The sequence below is a fragment of the Cyprinodon tularosa genome, unplaced genomic scaffold (assembly GCF_016077235.1).
Source record: "Cyprinodon tularosa strain WSP-4 unplaced genomic scaffold, ASM1607723v1 ctg156, whole genome shotgun sequence".
NCBI classification, from domain to species: domain Eukaryota; kingdom Metazoa; phylum Chordata; class Actinopteri; order Cyprinodontiformes; family Cyprinodontidae; genus Cyprinodon; species Cyprinodon tularosa.
Window position 1 is genome coordinate 103,021 of NW_024038395.1, and position 17,669 is coordinate 120,689.

General features: G+C 39.4%; 1 protein-coding gene, 1 long non-coding RNA gene and 1 other non-coding gene across 4 annotated transcripts; 2 read left to right on the forward strand and 1 right to left on the reverse strand.

Moving 5' to 3' along the window:
- The first annotated feature begins 2,034 nt into the window (after positions 1 to 2,034).
- LOC119780157 (serine/threonine-protein kinase STE20-like) lies at positions 2,035 to 4,545 on the forward strand. Its single transcript, XM_038280066.1, has one exon. The coding sequence runs from the start codon at positions 2,035 to 2,037 to the stop codon at positions 4,543 to 4,545; it is 2,511 nt and encodes an 836-aa protein (XP_038135994.1).
- Positions 4,546 to 8,804: 4,259 nt separating this feature from the next.
- On the forward strand, positions 8,805 to 10,137 carry LOC119780155. 2 transcript variants are annotated; one of them, XR_005280343.1, is made up of 3 exons: positions 8,805 to 8,912; positions 8,993 to 9,135; positions 9,667 to 10,137. It is a non-coding gene; the product is annotated as an uncharacterized LOC119780155 (long non-coding RNA). The 2 variants fall into 2 exon arrangements; XR_005280344.1 differs by having other exon boundaries at positions 9,670 to 10,137.
- Positions 10,138 to 12,963: 2,826 nt separating this feature from the next.
- LOC119780174 lies at positions 12,964 to 13,057 on the reverse strand. Its single transcript, XR_005280347.1, has one exon. It is a non-coding gene; the product is annotated as a Z30 small nucleolar RNA (small nucleolar RNA).
- Between the last annotated feature and the right edge of the window lie 4,612 nt (positions 13,058 to 17,669).

Sequence of the window (17,669 nt, forward strand, 5' to 3'; positions counted from 1 at the left end):
ATATTGATAACATCCTGAAAAAAAACCGGAACCCCATTAACCAGTAAAATAAAGATTGGAATTTAAAATGAAATTACAATTTAGTGGTAGTCTTGTGATTTAAAGGATACTGTAGCTTTCTGTTCTAAACCTACAGTATTTAACCCTCCACCCATTTCACCCAGCACCCAAATAAAATTATCAGTCAGGGATTAGGAAAATTGGCATAATTGTATGCCATGCGCACAGTGTAAATATGGCTATTATATGGCAGTCTTCTGTATAGAGATGCAGGTCATACATTAAAACATTTTCATTAAATTTTTTTTGTCTCAGACATTGGAGAGGTGCATTTTATAGAGCTAAACATGTTAAATTGGTGACCTGTTATGTTGTTATTGTCTTGTTGCTGCATTTATTTTGTCAGGGAAAACTGATCCATAGTCAGTTAAAAGTCAGGGAATTCTGAAATTATGTAAGAGTGTGGAAACCCTGTATAAAATAACTATGTATAATGATTCTCTAGAAAAGTCATATTATATTAATTGTATTATCTTGTATAAACATACCGTGACTCTAAAATAAGTTATTCATTTGTGACATTGACTTCTGTCTTGTGATTGATCTTAAGTTTTTTACCTGTCAAGTTTTATATTTTATTTTTAACATTACAATTTATATTTTTCCAAGCACACAACAGTGTAAAGCAAAGTTTAGTTTGAAAAGAATGTGTAGGAAGGATTGAAAAGCATGTTAACACGGTAATGTAGGCTTGAGTTCATTATCTGACATTTGCATACACACCAGGAACCTGTAAACTTACTGAATTACAAAAAACATATAAAAAACAAACATGTTTCATTGATATATCTGACAGCGCACCGCTGGTATGTGGGGGTCTGAGCGGCTCCGACAGAAAGAATATTGGAAGGCAGGATGAACTGACTGCACTGATTAAGTTTTCAGGTGGATTTTCCCACTTAAAAACATAATAAAACTACTTTATTCCCACTGATCACAGCAAATATAGCTGCAAGGCAAATAAAGGATAGAGTAGCTCCGCCCAACGCGCATCAGAGCCACTTTTGCACCGCTCAGGCAGAGCAGCAAAGCTTCTTCAGCCGCGCGTCAGAATTGGTCCGAGATAAGTTGTCAGACTTTTTTTTCTTTGGTGAATGCAATACGCTTCCGTAAGTTACTAGGTATTTTAGCCAAATTTCAGTGAATTTACTGAGCCAACTACTGAGTGCGTGCGACCACTCACCGATGCTCTGATGCTACAAGAAGCTAAACTGGGAATTTTCCGGATTCAGTTGCTCACAAGGGAAGCTTTCAGAGATTTAACAAAACAGATTTACCATTTTGAATGATATATTTTAGGAAACTATTTTAACATTGTTATTTCTTACCGATTGCCAAGATTCTTCATCAAATTTGACAACATTTTCCAGGCTATTAGTGGAAACAACCGTCAGCTGTGAGGTCTGTGAGCAAAATCTCAGCCTGTGCCAGCTATTGGTTGTTTAATCTGTCACTGAAAACAATTAAGGCATATTTCAAAGTTTTTAAAGATTTCTAGCACTTTTTATCTATATTTATGAACATATTCATTAAACAATTTTTTACTTTATAGTTTTTATTCACTCTTATTTTAGAATAAGACATGAAATCTATACCTTTTAAGTAGAACAAATATAGTAGAAGAAGATATTAAATCAAGATCTATACTTTTTTTTTTACTTGTGGTTTTAACACTGAACGCTAATGCTCACTGAGCCTGACTGAACAATCCATTCTGTAGGTTCCTCTCTGGTAATTTTCCATAATGAGGTCATAACATTCAGTTAGAGAAGCCACGCCCACTTTAGAACTGTGATGTCATCGTGAATTCTAAAAGAACCCGCCCCTGTTCCAACATTACTTAAACACCCACAAACCCTACTCAGCTCACAGTTTGTCTAGAAGAGCAACAGGCAACAAGGTCAAAACCACAGCGAAAAATAAAGAAAAAAATCACCTTCATTCATGTCGACAAATCAAGATAGTAACACCAGGATGAGACCTCAGAGTTCAGAAAACAATTCAGACGAAGAACCAAAGAGAAGATCTGAATGTGAGGACCCAAGCAAAAGACAGAGGGTCTCTGAGGCTGCTGAACCATCCACAAGCTGCCAGAACCAGCAAAGGACCATGGAAAGCGTAGAGAAGAATATAGCAGAAGAGGAGCCTGTCCTGTCAGCCAAGAGAAAGAGAAAGGAGAAACACACTGAGAAGAATCCAGTTACAGATTCATCTTCCTGCTCTTCGGAGAGCAGTGAATTCATCACGAAACAACACAGTTTAAAGTCCAGCACGGACAATTCAAGAACCAGGGTTTCTGAGGAAGTAGGACTCTCAACAAGCTGCCAGAGCCAGAAACAAAGGAGGGAAAGTGAAGAGCTCGAAATAGCAAGTGATGATCTGGCACTGCCAGCCAAGAAAAAGATGAAGACCAAACACCTTGATGAGAACCCAATTACAGATTCATCTTCCTCCGCATTGGAGTACAGCACAGACAGCTACAGCACCACGAGACAACAGATTTCAGAGTCCGGTACAGTCTGTCAACCAAAGGAAAGATCTGAATGTGAGAACCAAAGTAAAACAAGCATAGTTTCTGAGATAGCAGAACCCTCAACAAGCTGCCAGACCCAGAAAAGGAGGGAAAGTGAAGAGCTAGGAATAGCAAGTGAAGATCTGGCACTGCCAGCCAAGAAAAAGATGAAGACCAAACACCCTGATGAGAACCCAATTACAGATTCATCTTCCTCCGCATTGGAGTACAGCACAGACAGCTACAGCACCACAAGACAACAGATTTCAGAGTCCGGTACAGTCTGTCAACCAAAGGAAAGATCTGAATGTGAGAACCAAAGTAAAACAAGCAGGGTTTCTGAGATAGCGGAACCCTCAACAAGCTGCCAGAGCCAGAAAAGGAGGAGGGAAAGTGAAGAGCTAGGAATATCAAGTGAAGATCCAGCACTGCCAGCCAAGAAAAAGATGAAGACCAAACACCTTGATGAGAACCCAATTACAGATTCATCTTCCTCCGCATTGGAGTACAGCACAGACAGCTACAGCACCACGAGACAACAGATTTCAGAGTCCGGTACAGTCTGTCAACCAAAGGAAAGATCTGAATGTGAGAACCAAAGTAAAACAAGCAGGGTTTCTGAGATAGCAGAACCCTCAACAAGCTGCCAGACCCAGAAAAGGAGGGAAAGTGAAGAGCTAGGAATAGCAAGTGAAGATCTGGCACTGCCAGCCAAGAAAAAGATGAAGACCAAACACCTTGATGAGAACCCAATTACAGATTCATCTTCCTCCGCATTGGAGTACAGCACAGACAGCTACAGCACCACGAGACAACAGATTTCAGAGTCCGGTACAGTCTGTCAACCAAAGGAAAGATCTGAATGTGAGAACCAAAGTAAAACAAGCAGGGTTTCTGAGATAGCGGAACCCTCAACAAGCTGCCAGAGTCAGAAAAGGAGGAGGGAAAGTGAAGAGCTAGGAATAGCAAGTGAAGATCCAGCACTGCCGGCCAAGAAAAAGATGAAGACCAAACACCTTGATGAGGACCCAATTACAGATTCATCTTCCTCCCCATTGGATTACAACACAGACAGTGGCAACAACACCAGGGGACAACAGAGTTCAGAGTCCAGTACAGACGGTGGACATGAATATGAGAACCAAAGGAAAAGGATAGCTGAGCCCTCAAAAGCGGACCTCGAAAAAGCTAAATTTCAGGAAAAATATGTTGAGCTGAATAAACTGGTAGACAGAGGCTCTATATCTGTCTTTGCAGGCTATCGCATAGAGGATAACTCACCTGTGGCCATCAAACACATCCAAAATGTGGTATTGAAACATAGAGATGAGAACGGTAGAGAGCTCCCACTGGAGGTAGCCATCATGTTTAAACTGATGGATGAAACAGTGGAGCAGTCATTCGTGGTGTCGTTGTTTGACTGGTATGACCTGGGAAAGGAGTTGATTTTGGTGATGGAGAGACCCATGCCTTGTAATGACCTCGCAGGTTACCTCAAAGACCTCAAACATCCCCTCAAGAACAAGGAGGCAAAGGTCATATTAAAACAGCTGGTGAAAGCAGCCATTCATCTAAAAAACAAAAACATCTTCCACAGAGACATTAAATTGGATAATATCCTAATTAAGACGGACTCAGAGCCGCAAATCTACCTCAAAGACTTTGGGTTAAGCAGCTTTGGTGAAGGAAGACCACATTTAGATTATTGTGATGAAATTAATCAAGCCCCAATGGACTGGTTCATGCATGCTAACTATACATCTGGACCCATAACAGTGTGGCAGATAGGAGTGGTCCTGTTTGACTTGACACACAAGAAGTCATTTGAAACCAAGAAATTACATTTAAAGCAGCTACAGTACAACAAAAGGCTTTCAAAAAAAGCCAAAGATTTTTTGAATAAATGTCTGGAGCTTGACCCTCTGAATCGACCCACCCTGGAAGAGCTGCTGGTTCACCCTTGGCTTTTATAAACTACACACAAAAACACAATCACACACACAATCACTCATAGATTTTTTATTTAGTTAGATTAGTATATTTTACGGATTACTTAGGGATGGGGTAAAATGCCACAGTGGGTAAGTGGTTTTCTCCAGGTGCCCTGGTTTCCTTTTTTATATTTGAAACCACATCTATTTTAGGTTTAACTCGATTTTAGGCTTTTCTCCGGGTGCTCCGGTTTCCTCCTCTCTTAAAAAAAACATTTTAAGGTGAAATTGATATGTTTAGGTTTTCTCAACACATCTTGCCCATATATCATGGAGTTCATCATTACTGGGGATCTTTTTTTTTTTTTTAGTGGTGTAGTTCTCTTCTCTAATTCAATACATTTGCCCTCCAGGCAAGTGCAATGATCGCAAAAAAAATTATTTATCACTCAAAATTACTTTTAAATCACCGACATTCGCTTAAAAAAGGACCCACAAGTGTTGCCGGCGCCATTCTTGTTGTTTTGCACACATTCTCGCGTGTTTTGAAAAAGCCTCAGGATTTTCCGCCAGATGGCGTCATTTTTGTCCGGGAATTGGCGCGAATCAGACATATTTTTTTCAACTTGGCAGGCTAAAAAACAAGGCAAAAAAATGTAAGTAGAGTAACACACCCACCACCTACATGTAACTGTCAGCAAAACAGCATGTGAGGACCAGCAAAATGTCCTCCTTTTACAACAATCGCTCCTTAGTGTGACGGTGAAATCAGAAAAAAGGTCCTCAAACTGATGCCCAGGACCATATACGTACATATAAATACTGTGTGTTTGTTTTTGTATGTATGTGTTCTTTTAGAACGATTTAAATGTTGCTTTTAACACTAACAATCCTCTAGCATTGTTTAGATGTATTTTTAATTAGTTTTAGCTCACAGATTGATGTTGTTTTGATTAAATCTCCTTAAACCTGACTAACTCACACAGGCAAATCCTGCAAACTAAAATAAAGGATTGAGTTTTGTGATTTGATGTTCCTTAATTAATGCTCCTGGTCTAATGATTTTTTTCCTCACTGCTCCAGACGCCCCGCTTCCATCGGATCCTGCCCTCAGGTTCTGGATGTTCATGCCGAATCAGGTTTATTTCCCTTATTATATGAATGTAGGACTGTCCTCAGGTGATTTTACTGTTGATGCAGAGGATGATGATGAGTTAGAGATAGATGTGGTAAATGACGAGGAACAGATAGAAGATTCTGAAGATGAGGAGGATGATGATGAGGTAGAGATAGATGTGGTAAATGACGAGGAAGAGCTAGACGATTCTGATGATGAGGAGGATGATGATGAGGTAGAGATAGATGTGGTAAATGACGAGGAAGAGCTAGACGATTCTGAAGATGAGGAGGATGATGATGAGGTAGAGATAGATGTGGTTAATGTCGAGGAAGAGCTAGACGATTCTGAAGATGAGGAGGATGATGATGAGGAAGAGGTCGTAGATGTGGTGGTAAGTGAGGAGAAAGACATAGAGGATGAGGATGTTGAGTCTTCTTCTAGTGAGTCTCTTGAGGTGTCTAGTGACTTCTCTGGGTATGATACCGTGAGCTCTGAGGAAGAAGACAGTGAAGAAGACCCCCTTCCACCACAACTTCGGTTCACCGAGACGGTTTCACCGGAGGAAGAAGAGGACTTCCGAATTGGACGGCCCAGCATTTTATCCGGGAGGAGGAGGAGAAGAGAGGAAGATTATGAAGAGGGGCCCCTTGCCAAGATTTTTCGTCGGGATCTGTGAGAAGAGGAATTTCATCAAGAATCTTCCTTTAACTCCTTCAACAGCTTCTCACAATGAAGAGAAGCTGAGGCTTAAGCAGAAGAACCAAACATTTTACCATCTTTCTTTGGATCATCTTGCAGAGGAGTTAGATGTATTTTCTTGATTTGATGATGATTGGAGGTGGAAACAGCTATATCTAGATATAATTTATTGATTGTGTTTATATCTGGCAGGTCTAGGGATGCCTTAGGTAGCGTCTTGCACCGTGGCTTTTCTTTACCCCGCTGCTAGATTTTGTTTTATAGATGCTAAGGAGTCTGGCAGGTCTAGGGATGCCTTAGGTAGCGTCTTGCGCCGTGGCTTTTCTTTACCCCGCTGCTAGATTTTGTTTTATAGATGCTAAGGAGTCTGGCAGGTCTAGGGATGCCTTAGGTAGCGTCTTGCACCGTGGCTTTTCTTTACCCCGCTGCTGGATTTTGTTTTATAGATGCTAAGGAGTCTGGCAGGTCTAGGGATGCCTTAGGTAGCATCTTGCACCGTGGCTTTTCTTTACCCCGCTGCTGGATTTTGTTTTATAGATGCTAAGGAGTCTGGCAGGTCTAGGGATGCCTTAGGTAGCATCTTGCACCGTGGCTTTTCTTTACCCCGCTGCTGGATTTTGTTTTATAGATGCTAAGGAGTCTGGCAGGTCTAGGGATGCCTTAGGTAGCGTCTTGCGCCGTGGCTTTTCTTTACCCCGCTGCTAGATTTTGTTTTATAGATGCTAAGGAGTCTGGCAGGTCTAGGGATGCCTTAGGTAGCGTCTTGCACCGTGGCTTTTCTTTACCCCGCTGCTGGATTTTGTTTTATAGATGCTAAGGAGTCTGGCAGGTCTAGGGATGCCTTAGGTAGCATCTTGCACCGTGGCTTTTCTTTACCCCGCTGCTGGATTTTGTTTTATAGATGCTAAGGAGTCTGGCAGGTCTAGGGATGCCTTAGGTAGCATCTTGCACCGTGGCTTTTCTTTACCCCGCTGCTGGATTTTGTTTTATAGATGCTAAGGAGTCTGGCAGGTCTAGGGATGCCTTAGGTAGCGTCTTGCGCCGTGGCTTTTCTTTACCCCGCTGCTAGATTTTTTAAAAAGTTTTAAATGTTAAAAATTTACGGTGTGAAACACGAGAGCTGGTTAAGGCAGAAATAATCTAACATGCTCTAAGTCTAATGAGAGAGCGTGACAATCTCCTAGCTAACAGAAGCCAAACCAAACAATCTAAGGATTGATTTAAAAATGAGGTTTGAACAGAAGAAACACAGAATGGAGGCAAATCAACAAAAACTAAATAAAAACACAGAAAATAAAATCCTGGAGGCAAACCAAACCAAAAAAAGGCAACAGCTGGACATCGCTGCTGGGGATGCATCGAAACCTTTAAGGAGTGAGACCTCGCTGCTGAGGACTAAACCCCGGAGGTCTAACTAAGATCCTAAAGGTCTAAAAGTGGAGATGAGGAAAACATAAAGTCTAGAGGCAGAGGGACAAGGCTGTGGTGGAGACTGATTAGAAGGTCTTTAGAGCAGAGCTCTCTAACTCCAGTCCTCTACAGCAGTGTTTCTGCAGCCTTCAGGTGCATCTCTCCTCCAAAACACCAGGATCAAACAACTCTACAGCTGAATCACTGATGAGAAAATTCAGACGTTTGATTCAGGTCTGATGGAGAAGAGATGTGACTAAAAGTTGCAGCATAGCAGCTCTGGAGAAGTGGAGTTGGAAAGCCCTGATCTATAGCAGGACAATGCTGCTGGAGACCAACTGGATCTAGAATAGAACAGTGGCAAAGATTGCAGTGGTCACCAGTTGCACTGGTCTCTGGGATGATGGTGAGAAGGTAAAGATGATGCTTGGAGGGACTAATTGATTTCAGAGCAGTTGGAAGCAGAGGACAGGACTGATTTAGGGATGTGGATTGTGAATGGCGCCGACTGTTAGAACCCGCTTTCAGCTGTGAGTCGATCTAGTTCTAGATGTTCCTCAGTTAGTTTTCAGGCCTAGTTTAAGGGAAAGAACCTGTGCAGAAATACTCTCCATGTGATCTAGGCCAGTTCTGACCGCAGTGGATCTCTTCTGTATTTTTTGAATCCCATGTCGGACCGAGCCGCTACAAGCTTTGGGCCGTCAGAAGATGCTGATGAGATCTACGGCGACCAAACCAGAGGAGCAGTAAACAGTGAGAGCATGTTCAGTAAGGAGCAACAATGATCCATCATTTAAATATAAAGTCAACATTTCAGGAGGCCTCTCTTAGTTTTTCATGTATTTTCAGGAACTGTGGACGTCCAAAATCAGAACTGCTGTGAGGAACCGGGACATCCAGGATGCTGAGGAGCCTCCCAGTCCCCACCTGAGGACGGCACAGAGGAAAACACGTGCAGTAAGCCTTTATTAACACGACAAACAGACAACTCAAGCTTCCCAGGCAGAACACAGAGAGACCAAGATGACTATTTGAACAACATCCTGCTTCAGATTTAAACTTGGTGGAAATTCTGTAGATTAATTTATCTTCTTTTTACGGGGAAAGCGGGTTCAATATGGAAGCAGCGTTCTAGCAGTTGGATCTCCGTGGAACAGAGTCCATCCACACGTGTTTGAAGGTATGTTGGTTGTTAGACTAGAGAGGAATCCCATGCAGACAGTTTCAGACTCTGAGGACGCTTTGCTTTCATTGATGAAGGAGCTGAAGCAGAGGATGGAGAACACAGACCACCAAGGAGGAGAAACATGGCTCCTCTGCTCGTCTCTCCAACATTCTGGAGTCCTGGAATGAAAAACGTCGACGGCCTCGCAGCTAAACCATCAGTCTGCTCCAGAAAGAAGGTAAAGAACCTTTATTGCTTCCAGATGTTCATCAGTATTGGTGATGACAATAAAAACAGATCCAGAACAAATAGATTCAAAAGCCAAAACCATCCCATCAAGGTGGTCTAACCTTTAATCCTCATCTTTCCATCATGAATGGATGTTTACCTAAATTTATATCTCTATAACCAAAACTTAACCAGAATCAGAAGTTCTGACTTTTCCATTAGACCACAGATAAACAGTTCAGAAGCAGCTTCTAATCCAATATGGGAGAATTTCCCCCTGGTTGATCTCTGAAGGGTTTTTAGAACTTATTAAAGCAGAGAAACGACCCTGATGAAACCGACTGTAGCCTCCAACAAATGCAGCATTTTCAGGCATTTTCTCCAAGCATCCATTGTCTACAGTTATCACTGCTGTTAGCTTTAGCTTCTCCCTGTGTGTTTTCCTCTTCTCTTGGTTAAATTGACACCTCTCTCAGTGTTTCTGTGTTTAAATGTCACAGACTAGTGTGATCTCTCACTAACTCCTGTTCTTCTCTTCCAGCAGATTTCTTCCGTCATCTCCTCGTTGGACCGGCACCTCTTGGACGTCTGCTGTCCTGTTAAAGACCCGCTCTGCCGCAGTAGATGGGCGCTGACATGGAGCCGGGTTCTGCTGGAGGATCCTTCCTGCTTCAAGCTAGTTTTCCTCTCTACTATCAGCACTTCATTCCTCAGAAGGATGCTACAAGATTAATGACTGGATGCGGTTGGCTGAGCTTCCTTGGATTTAAGACATTTCTCTAAATGCCAAAATAGACTTAAATTATCTTCACCATATTGTAAAAAGGATCGTATTGGATGTTTATGATTGATTTCATTCTGTGTTTGTTTTGAATTCTGTTAAATTTTTCTGTTTTAAAGCTCTTGTGTAAATTGCCTTGAGATGGCCTGTTTTTATTTCACTAGACTAAATTATATTAAATCCTGCCTACTGGGTCTGGTTCTACTAAGAGATCCTTTATTTTATTCTATATTCACCTGTTATTTTTTACTATAATAAATCTGTGATTCAAGTCATGTGAACAGGATCTGTTGGTCTTTTTTAGTAAATGTTGAAATAAGTGGTTTTAAATTGGTTCTTTATAAATAAGCCAAACTGAAGTCAACAGGAGCAGAGTTCTAATATTACTATATGTGAGGTAGTTTGGTCAAGGATCAGCAAGGTGAACAAAACAAACAGGATCAGCCTCCGGTTCCAGATTCCTCTGAGGATTTTTATTCAGCACTTTTCACTCTGACAACCATCTCCCTGAGCTTCCAAGATCTCAGTGGCTGTATAACCAATTGGCAACACACCTGCAGTTGAGTGGACCAAGCCACAATTAAACAGGTAGAAAACAAACAAAGTCTAAACAGAGAAACAAGAATAAAATGATTAATCTAATTTACAAACCTTTCTACATAATGAAACAGTCTGCAAAATAAACAATGTGATAGAAGATAACTCAAAAATTTGCTTTAAAGAAAAACAAAGCTTTACTCCAAAGAAAACCACTCTAAATGGAAGAACCCAGCAAGGTAATCAAGGCCATCATCTAGCCAATTTAACAGGAAATACAAGCAATGTTGAGTATAAAGTATAATAAATACCATGATTATACCTGGAAACAAAATACACAACTTCAACCAATAATCCAGAAGTAGTAGCTTTAGCCTAAACATAAATAGATGGAAACTGCAACCTAATGCTACACAAACAAACCCGGGATAGTAAGTGAAGCAAAGTTGCAAATTAATGTTTATATTTAAGCATTATGAATCAGAAATAAGAATAAGGGTGAATGCAAACTGAACCACTTTGTCACACTATAGTACAGCGGTTTGGTAGATTGGTGGTCATTATGTTTCTCTGTGAGGGGGGTCTAACCTGACAGCTCATGTAAACATATTAAACTGGTCATCTTGCAGCGTCTGAACAAATTAGCTCTATAAAAGGACAGGAAAAGCATAAAAAAAGTTAGTGGAGCCAAAATACTGCGAAACCAAACTAACTTCACTCTGTAACAAACCATACAAACAAGTTAGTGGTCGTTGTTCATCAGTGGCAGTTCCAGAAAATGTTGGTAGAGGTGGCCAGTTTGCACAGAGGGGAGGATGAAAATGAACAGGTGCTAAAAAATATTTTACAGTCAATCTCTGCTGATCACAATAAACAACAGGAACATGAATTCAAACATCTATATTTTCCAAATAAATCACTAAAAACAGACCAGATTTTCATGAGGCCCTTGCAAATAAAGCTCCACACATATTTATACATCGTTCGAGATTAAATAAAAATGTTTTCTACATAATATATACAATTAATGGGTTGAGCAGTAATTCTTTATCTCTAATAATATAGTATACTCCCTATATGACTGCAGAGACAAACTCTCTCCTATAAAACCTAAAAATGAATTTGTCAAAGAACATGCATTCTGTCTTGGTCCTTTTTAATTGTGTTTTATTGTCATAAATAACTTTTTGCTGTATTTTTCTTGTCAGTTTTTGGTTAATAATTTCCCTCTCATGCACGAATTATGATAAATTCAGTCAGGATCTTTTTACTAAGTGTTTTTATGAATCCTTAGGAATGTTAAACTGGTTTTAATGCTTTTATCTCTATTTTATAAATAAATATTTTATGAATAAATATTTTATAAATAAATATTTATTCATCTGCCCTCAGGTTAATATAGTCTATTAACCTGAGGGCTTTAACATGTAAACAGGAGAAGCGACACAAGTGAAATTAGACACTGCCGTCAGACAATATACTAATTTATAAATATTTTAACTCAGGTTTAGAACACTGTTACCTGCTCCGCTGGTTGTGCCACAGAGGTCGAAAATGAAATGGCGTGTGCCCTCTGGGCCACCGTAATCTGCTCAGGCTACTTGTAAGTGCACAGCCTGCCAAATGTTGAAAGGGCAATATTATTGCCATTACTGTTAATGTATAATAGAAATTCACACATTCAGTAATAAAATGTTACAGGGCATGATATGGGGGGATGGTCATTTAAGAAGGGGCATGATTTTTAAGATTTGTTTTAAGACGCCTTCACCCCTCATTCCCCATCAACTTGAGTACTGCTCTTGGTTCCCGGTCGGAGGAGTCTATTTAACCTCCTGGGCTTCTTGGTCCATGCAGTCCTGTTCTTCCATTTCTCTTCTGTCTGCTCTGATGTATCCTTCCTTTGCTCTTCTAGCTTCTTCTTCTTGGGTACCAGGATCTTCTCTCCTTCCTCAGTGTTGTCAAAAGCCTCACTGAGACCTTGAATCATCTCCTCTGCAGAATCTAGGCTTGCTTCTTCTGCTCCTCTGATTTGCTTATCGCCGTTCTTCAGACGGTCTCACTGTTTCTTCCCCAGCTTGGTCTTAGCCTCTGGTGTTTCTTTGTCCTCCCTGCAGATCAGGAACAGATGAACACCTTCACCTTTTAACCACGGTATAGATGGAGTCCTGCTGCTTAAAGTTGTACTCACTCAGAATACACAGAGCTCAGGACTTCCTTCTTCTTCCTCACCTTCCGTGCCTTGACTTTACAGTTTTTCAGATCACTCAGCTCCTCCTTCTCAGACCTTAGGAAGCAAAGACAGACGTTACTAAATGATCTGAACTATTCAAACATCTTAATCAGTCCAGTCAGTACCTGAACCTGCAGGTCTTCCTCAGCGAGTACCAGCGGTTCAGCTCCTCGTCATCCGCATTCAAGATGGAGGTGGAAAAAAGAGGTTATTTTGGCGAATTAAAACAAGTCCACACAGTAAAGTAAACTGCTTTATGTAGCGGCTTCATCTCACAGGAATATGGTTTGCTCAGAGAGAAGATTGGAGTGGAATCATTCCTTGGTCAGAGTTCTCTCCAGAGGAATACCAGATCAGAATGAACAGATCTTATCACTGCAGAGTAAAAATCACTGAGCTCCATCCATTAAAGCTGCACATCAACAGCTCACATGATATCTAATCATTTTGACCTTTTCATGATGATGGGCTACTGTACAAAGCCTCAAACTCAAAGCTATTCCTGAAATTTTTAACTGAAAAAGCTTCCTGGATGGGAAGCGAAATGTCTTCAAACTTGGAAACAAAGTCCAGCGGATTGTTTTTAATTGTCTTTTTCTGGAATATCATTAAGGTGGTATTTCTCTTTTCATGGAGACTCAAACACATGACTTCATCATTATAGTTAGTAACTTTTCAGACCTATTTGTTTCTCCATTCTCAATGTGCCCATCCCAGAGGTGTATATTAATGATGGGTTAATGAGGGATCTTGAAGCCAAACTCTATTGATCTTGGATTGAGACTGTTTCACAGAATACTGACACCTGCTGGACATTTAAAGACACTACAGGCAGCTTATTTGACAGACTAAACTGAATAACTGAATTGATTTGATAACCTAGTACAATTATATAGTTTAAGTTATTGTAGGTTATATCGTATTATTCCATATCTTTGTTTAAATTGAAAATATCTTTGATTTTTTTTTTTTTTTTTGATGCAGCCAATAAATAATGTAAATATATAATGTGAAAATTTAGGGGAATATGTGAATGAGAATGCTTGTGGACTAGGATTTTAAATCCTATTTTTAAAACAATAAGTAAAGAAAAAAAGATTAAATAAACTAAGAGTCAATTTGAAATTAACTTTAATTCAGATAAGTTGAGTGATAACGAAGAGGAAAAGTATGACACAATGAGAAAATTAAAATAAAAACACAATGGCTGAAACGTTCCTATTCCTTTTCGGCTGCTACAAAATTATTAATATTGTTAATGATAAACCGCAAAAGATTATACCTTATTTTTTAGCAGATGCATGATGTTAACAGATTTAGGCATCAGTGTTACTGGACCCATCACTAGTGTAGAGAAAGTTCTCTATAGATCAGTATGGAGAGTAGCTGCCTTGCATTCTGAAAATAGTGGGTTCATTTCTAACCCATTTGCCCCCTGGGGAAAGCACTTAACCCCAGGTTGTCTACCAATCTGTGTAACTGTGCATGTGAGTGAATGGGTCTAGTGCTTTGAGATGCTAGTATGACTAGAAAGGCACCATATAAATTCAGTCCATTCAGAGATGCTATTTGAACTGCAAAAGAGGTTAATTTTCTTGAAATTATGTGCCGTGTCAAATTTCATGCATGAAATTACATTTTCTGGCTCTCAATAAATTTGCATTCAATTGAACAGTTTAGTGCATGATGGGATTCAGTGTTCTGCTTCTCATTCTTGTAGAATGCCAAAATAACTTCTTTTTCAGGCATCTTTTTAAGTAGTTGCACAATTTTTTCATTTTTTTATTTCAATGACAATGATAAATTAAATCAACTGGATTTATGGATTCTAAAGTAACTAAGCCTGCACACTAAGAACCATTCTCTCTTTTTTTCTTAGGCATAGCATTATAACCTTAGATTTCAAATCTTTTAAGTATATCTATCCATCTTTGTTTCTCCTTTTAAAGGTTGTATTTAAATGTAACCGCAGCCTCTTCTATATACAGACCACCCCCAGGTACTATAAAAGATTTGATGCGGTCTGAAGAAAGTAGAGACAGGTCTTTGAGGAAAATACGTTTTAGTTCCAAACCTTTTCTATTTCACTTCTCCTTGGTGTGTTTGCTTTGGTATTTTTTGATGGTATAGGAAGAGAGCTGTTTTTTTTCACTTGAGTGCCTTAAATCCAGTTCTTATAGCTTGTAGATTCATTCTTTTCATGGAGCTTCCCTTAGGGACCTTCTTTATAGTAGTGAGCATATAAAACATATACACTGGTGGTGACCCCTAAGCCCAGGAGTATATTTCAGCCTTTGAACCCATAGCACAGAAACTAACATGATATCCTTCTGTACATGGTGTAACTGTCGGAAAGAGCTTCTGCTCTATGTTGATGTCATATTGTTAGTCTTGATTAAAACTAAAATTTCCATCCCCACTCTACTACATCTTATTAATACTTCTACCTCCTAAATGAGTTACTGTATCAGTTGGGATAAATCAGAGATGTTGTCTTCCCCAGGCTATTGATCAACCACCCTTAAAGGAGAATTCCGGTTTTTAACACTTTTAGCCCATTTTCTGTAGTGTCCAGGATGAAATCGAATGATCGACACCAAAATTTTGACAATTGGTCCTGTCTCTGCTTTTTGGCTCATGCAGAATCCCCCCCTGGCTGCTTCAGAATGGCTTCCATTGTGCATGTCCGATAATGTCCTTAAAACAACCTTAAACGTTCTTTTTTTAAAATATGCTACTCACCGAGTCGTCAGCGCTGTTCAATGACGTTCCAAAAAAAGTTTCGTAAAGAAAAAACGTTCCTGTAGTGTTTTATTTAGCATTTTGTAAATCCCATTGAGTTCTGTTGGAATAGTCAATATTCCCCTGCCACCGGAAACAGAAATGGGGCCTGTTTACACAGTTGTAGTCTTTTCGCTTCACTCTGTGTACTCCGACGTCGAGAATCAAGAATCCACCTTTCGTATTCCATTTTCAGAGTTTTTTAAAGTGTTTAACAGAGACGTTAGCACCTCGACGTCGGAGTACACAGAGTGAAGCGAAAAGACTACAACTGTGTAAACAGGCCCCATTTCCGTTTCCGGTGGCGGAGGGATATTGACTATTCTAACAGAACTCAATGGGATTTACAAAATGCTAAATAAAACACTACAGGAACGTTTTTTCTTTACGAAACTTTTTTTGGAACGTCATTGAACAGCGCTGACGACCTGGTGAGTAGCATATTTAAAAAAAAGAACTTTTAAGGTTGTTTTAAGGACATTATCGGACATGCACAATGGAAGCCATTCTGAAGCAGCCAGGGGGTGATTCTGCATGAGCCAAAAAGCAGAGACAGGACCAATTGTCAAAATTTTGGTGTCGATCATTCGATTTCATCCTGGACACTACAGAAAATGGGCTAAAAGTGTTAAAAACCGGAATTCTCCTTTAATACTTACCACAGTAAACGTAATTTAATGTGTTTTAAGGTCATCAGACTTCATAAAGTGCTGTATAAATACAGGCTATTTACCCTTTTGTCAAATGTTTATACCCATCTTCATTGCAAACCAAAACTTGCGGCATACCTACCTAAAAAAAGGACTCAGCTAAATCAACCTTTTCTTTTTCTGAGGAAGTACTGTAAAAAAAAATATTTTGTCAACTAAAAATATATATTTTTATTTGGAATAGGTCAACTTTATTCAAAATGTATACACTTTTTCTAAAATCTGTCTGTTCTTTTTAAAGTCCAGGTTACTCCAAACAATTCTTGAAACCAATCATTCGAGTTACTTTCACTAACAAATATGTGGCCCATTGAGCCAGTCCAGTGCAAGCTTGTTTAGCCCAAATTAATTTAACATATTTTTTATTTATTAGTTTCAGATCATACTAAGCTCAATTAAATTATGTTTATTAATATAGCAACAGTCCACAACATATGTCATCTCATTTACAGATCATTCAACTAGTAAAACAGTCAGATTGATTCAAAGTTTTCTGTCTAGGGGAAAACAAGCCGATTGCATCGACTCATTGACTGGACAGCACTCCCTCACACCAATCGAGCTTATAGCGACAGTGGGGAGGAAAACTCCCTTTTAACAGGAAGAAACATCCAGCAACAAGTCGTAGTGTTTTGAATCATTGACCTTTGGAAGTTACAGTTACTTCACTACTGGTGTTGCAGCACTGGCTATATTTATTGCCAAATAGTTTGCTGATGAGGTCTAAATTTGATCTGAGCAAGATCCCATCACTTTCAAATACTTAATATTTTTTTTGCCTGGAATCGACTTGAATATAATAAATTATCTGGATGTTTTTGTCCAGATGTTCACAGTATTCATTGAAGATGAGAATAAACAACCAGTTGGTGAGAACTGAGTTCTGTCGACTGAAAATCTTAGTATACTGAAAAGGTCAGCAACCCACTGTTCCAGAGCCTTAAGCGGCTCTTTAATGCCTCCCTTGTGGCTCCATGGAGCTTTTTCAAAAATGTATGAAAATGGAAAAAGATGGATTTATTTTGGTCTGTTTGTATTCTTTTTTTTTTTTTTTTTAACATAGCATACTTTTCCATGAAAGGCATGCTCAGTATGCAGCTAAATACCACCAAGTTGGAAGTGAGAGAAAAATGTGATTAGAGAACTTCTGGATAAATTACAGGAGCGCAAAGATGGAAAAGAAAAGGATTGCATCTCCAAACTCCACTACTGCTGCTAGTTTTGTTGAAAGCATTGAAAACTGTCAACAGATCATACAGGTAGCATTCCTATGCTGGTATGTTAACATCCTCCATTATGTAAATCTGATTTCTTTATTGTGTTTCTATAGTTTCATGAGTGCATCAAATAATACATTAATATTGTAATGGAATTTAAACTTAAAGCATCACATATTGTACAGCAGATTAGTTGCATGATGTGACATTTGCTCCAGGTTAAACATTTAATCATGAATCATATATTAAAGCCCACATTGTCCTTTTTTTATAGTGGCCTAATAC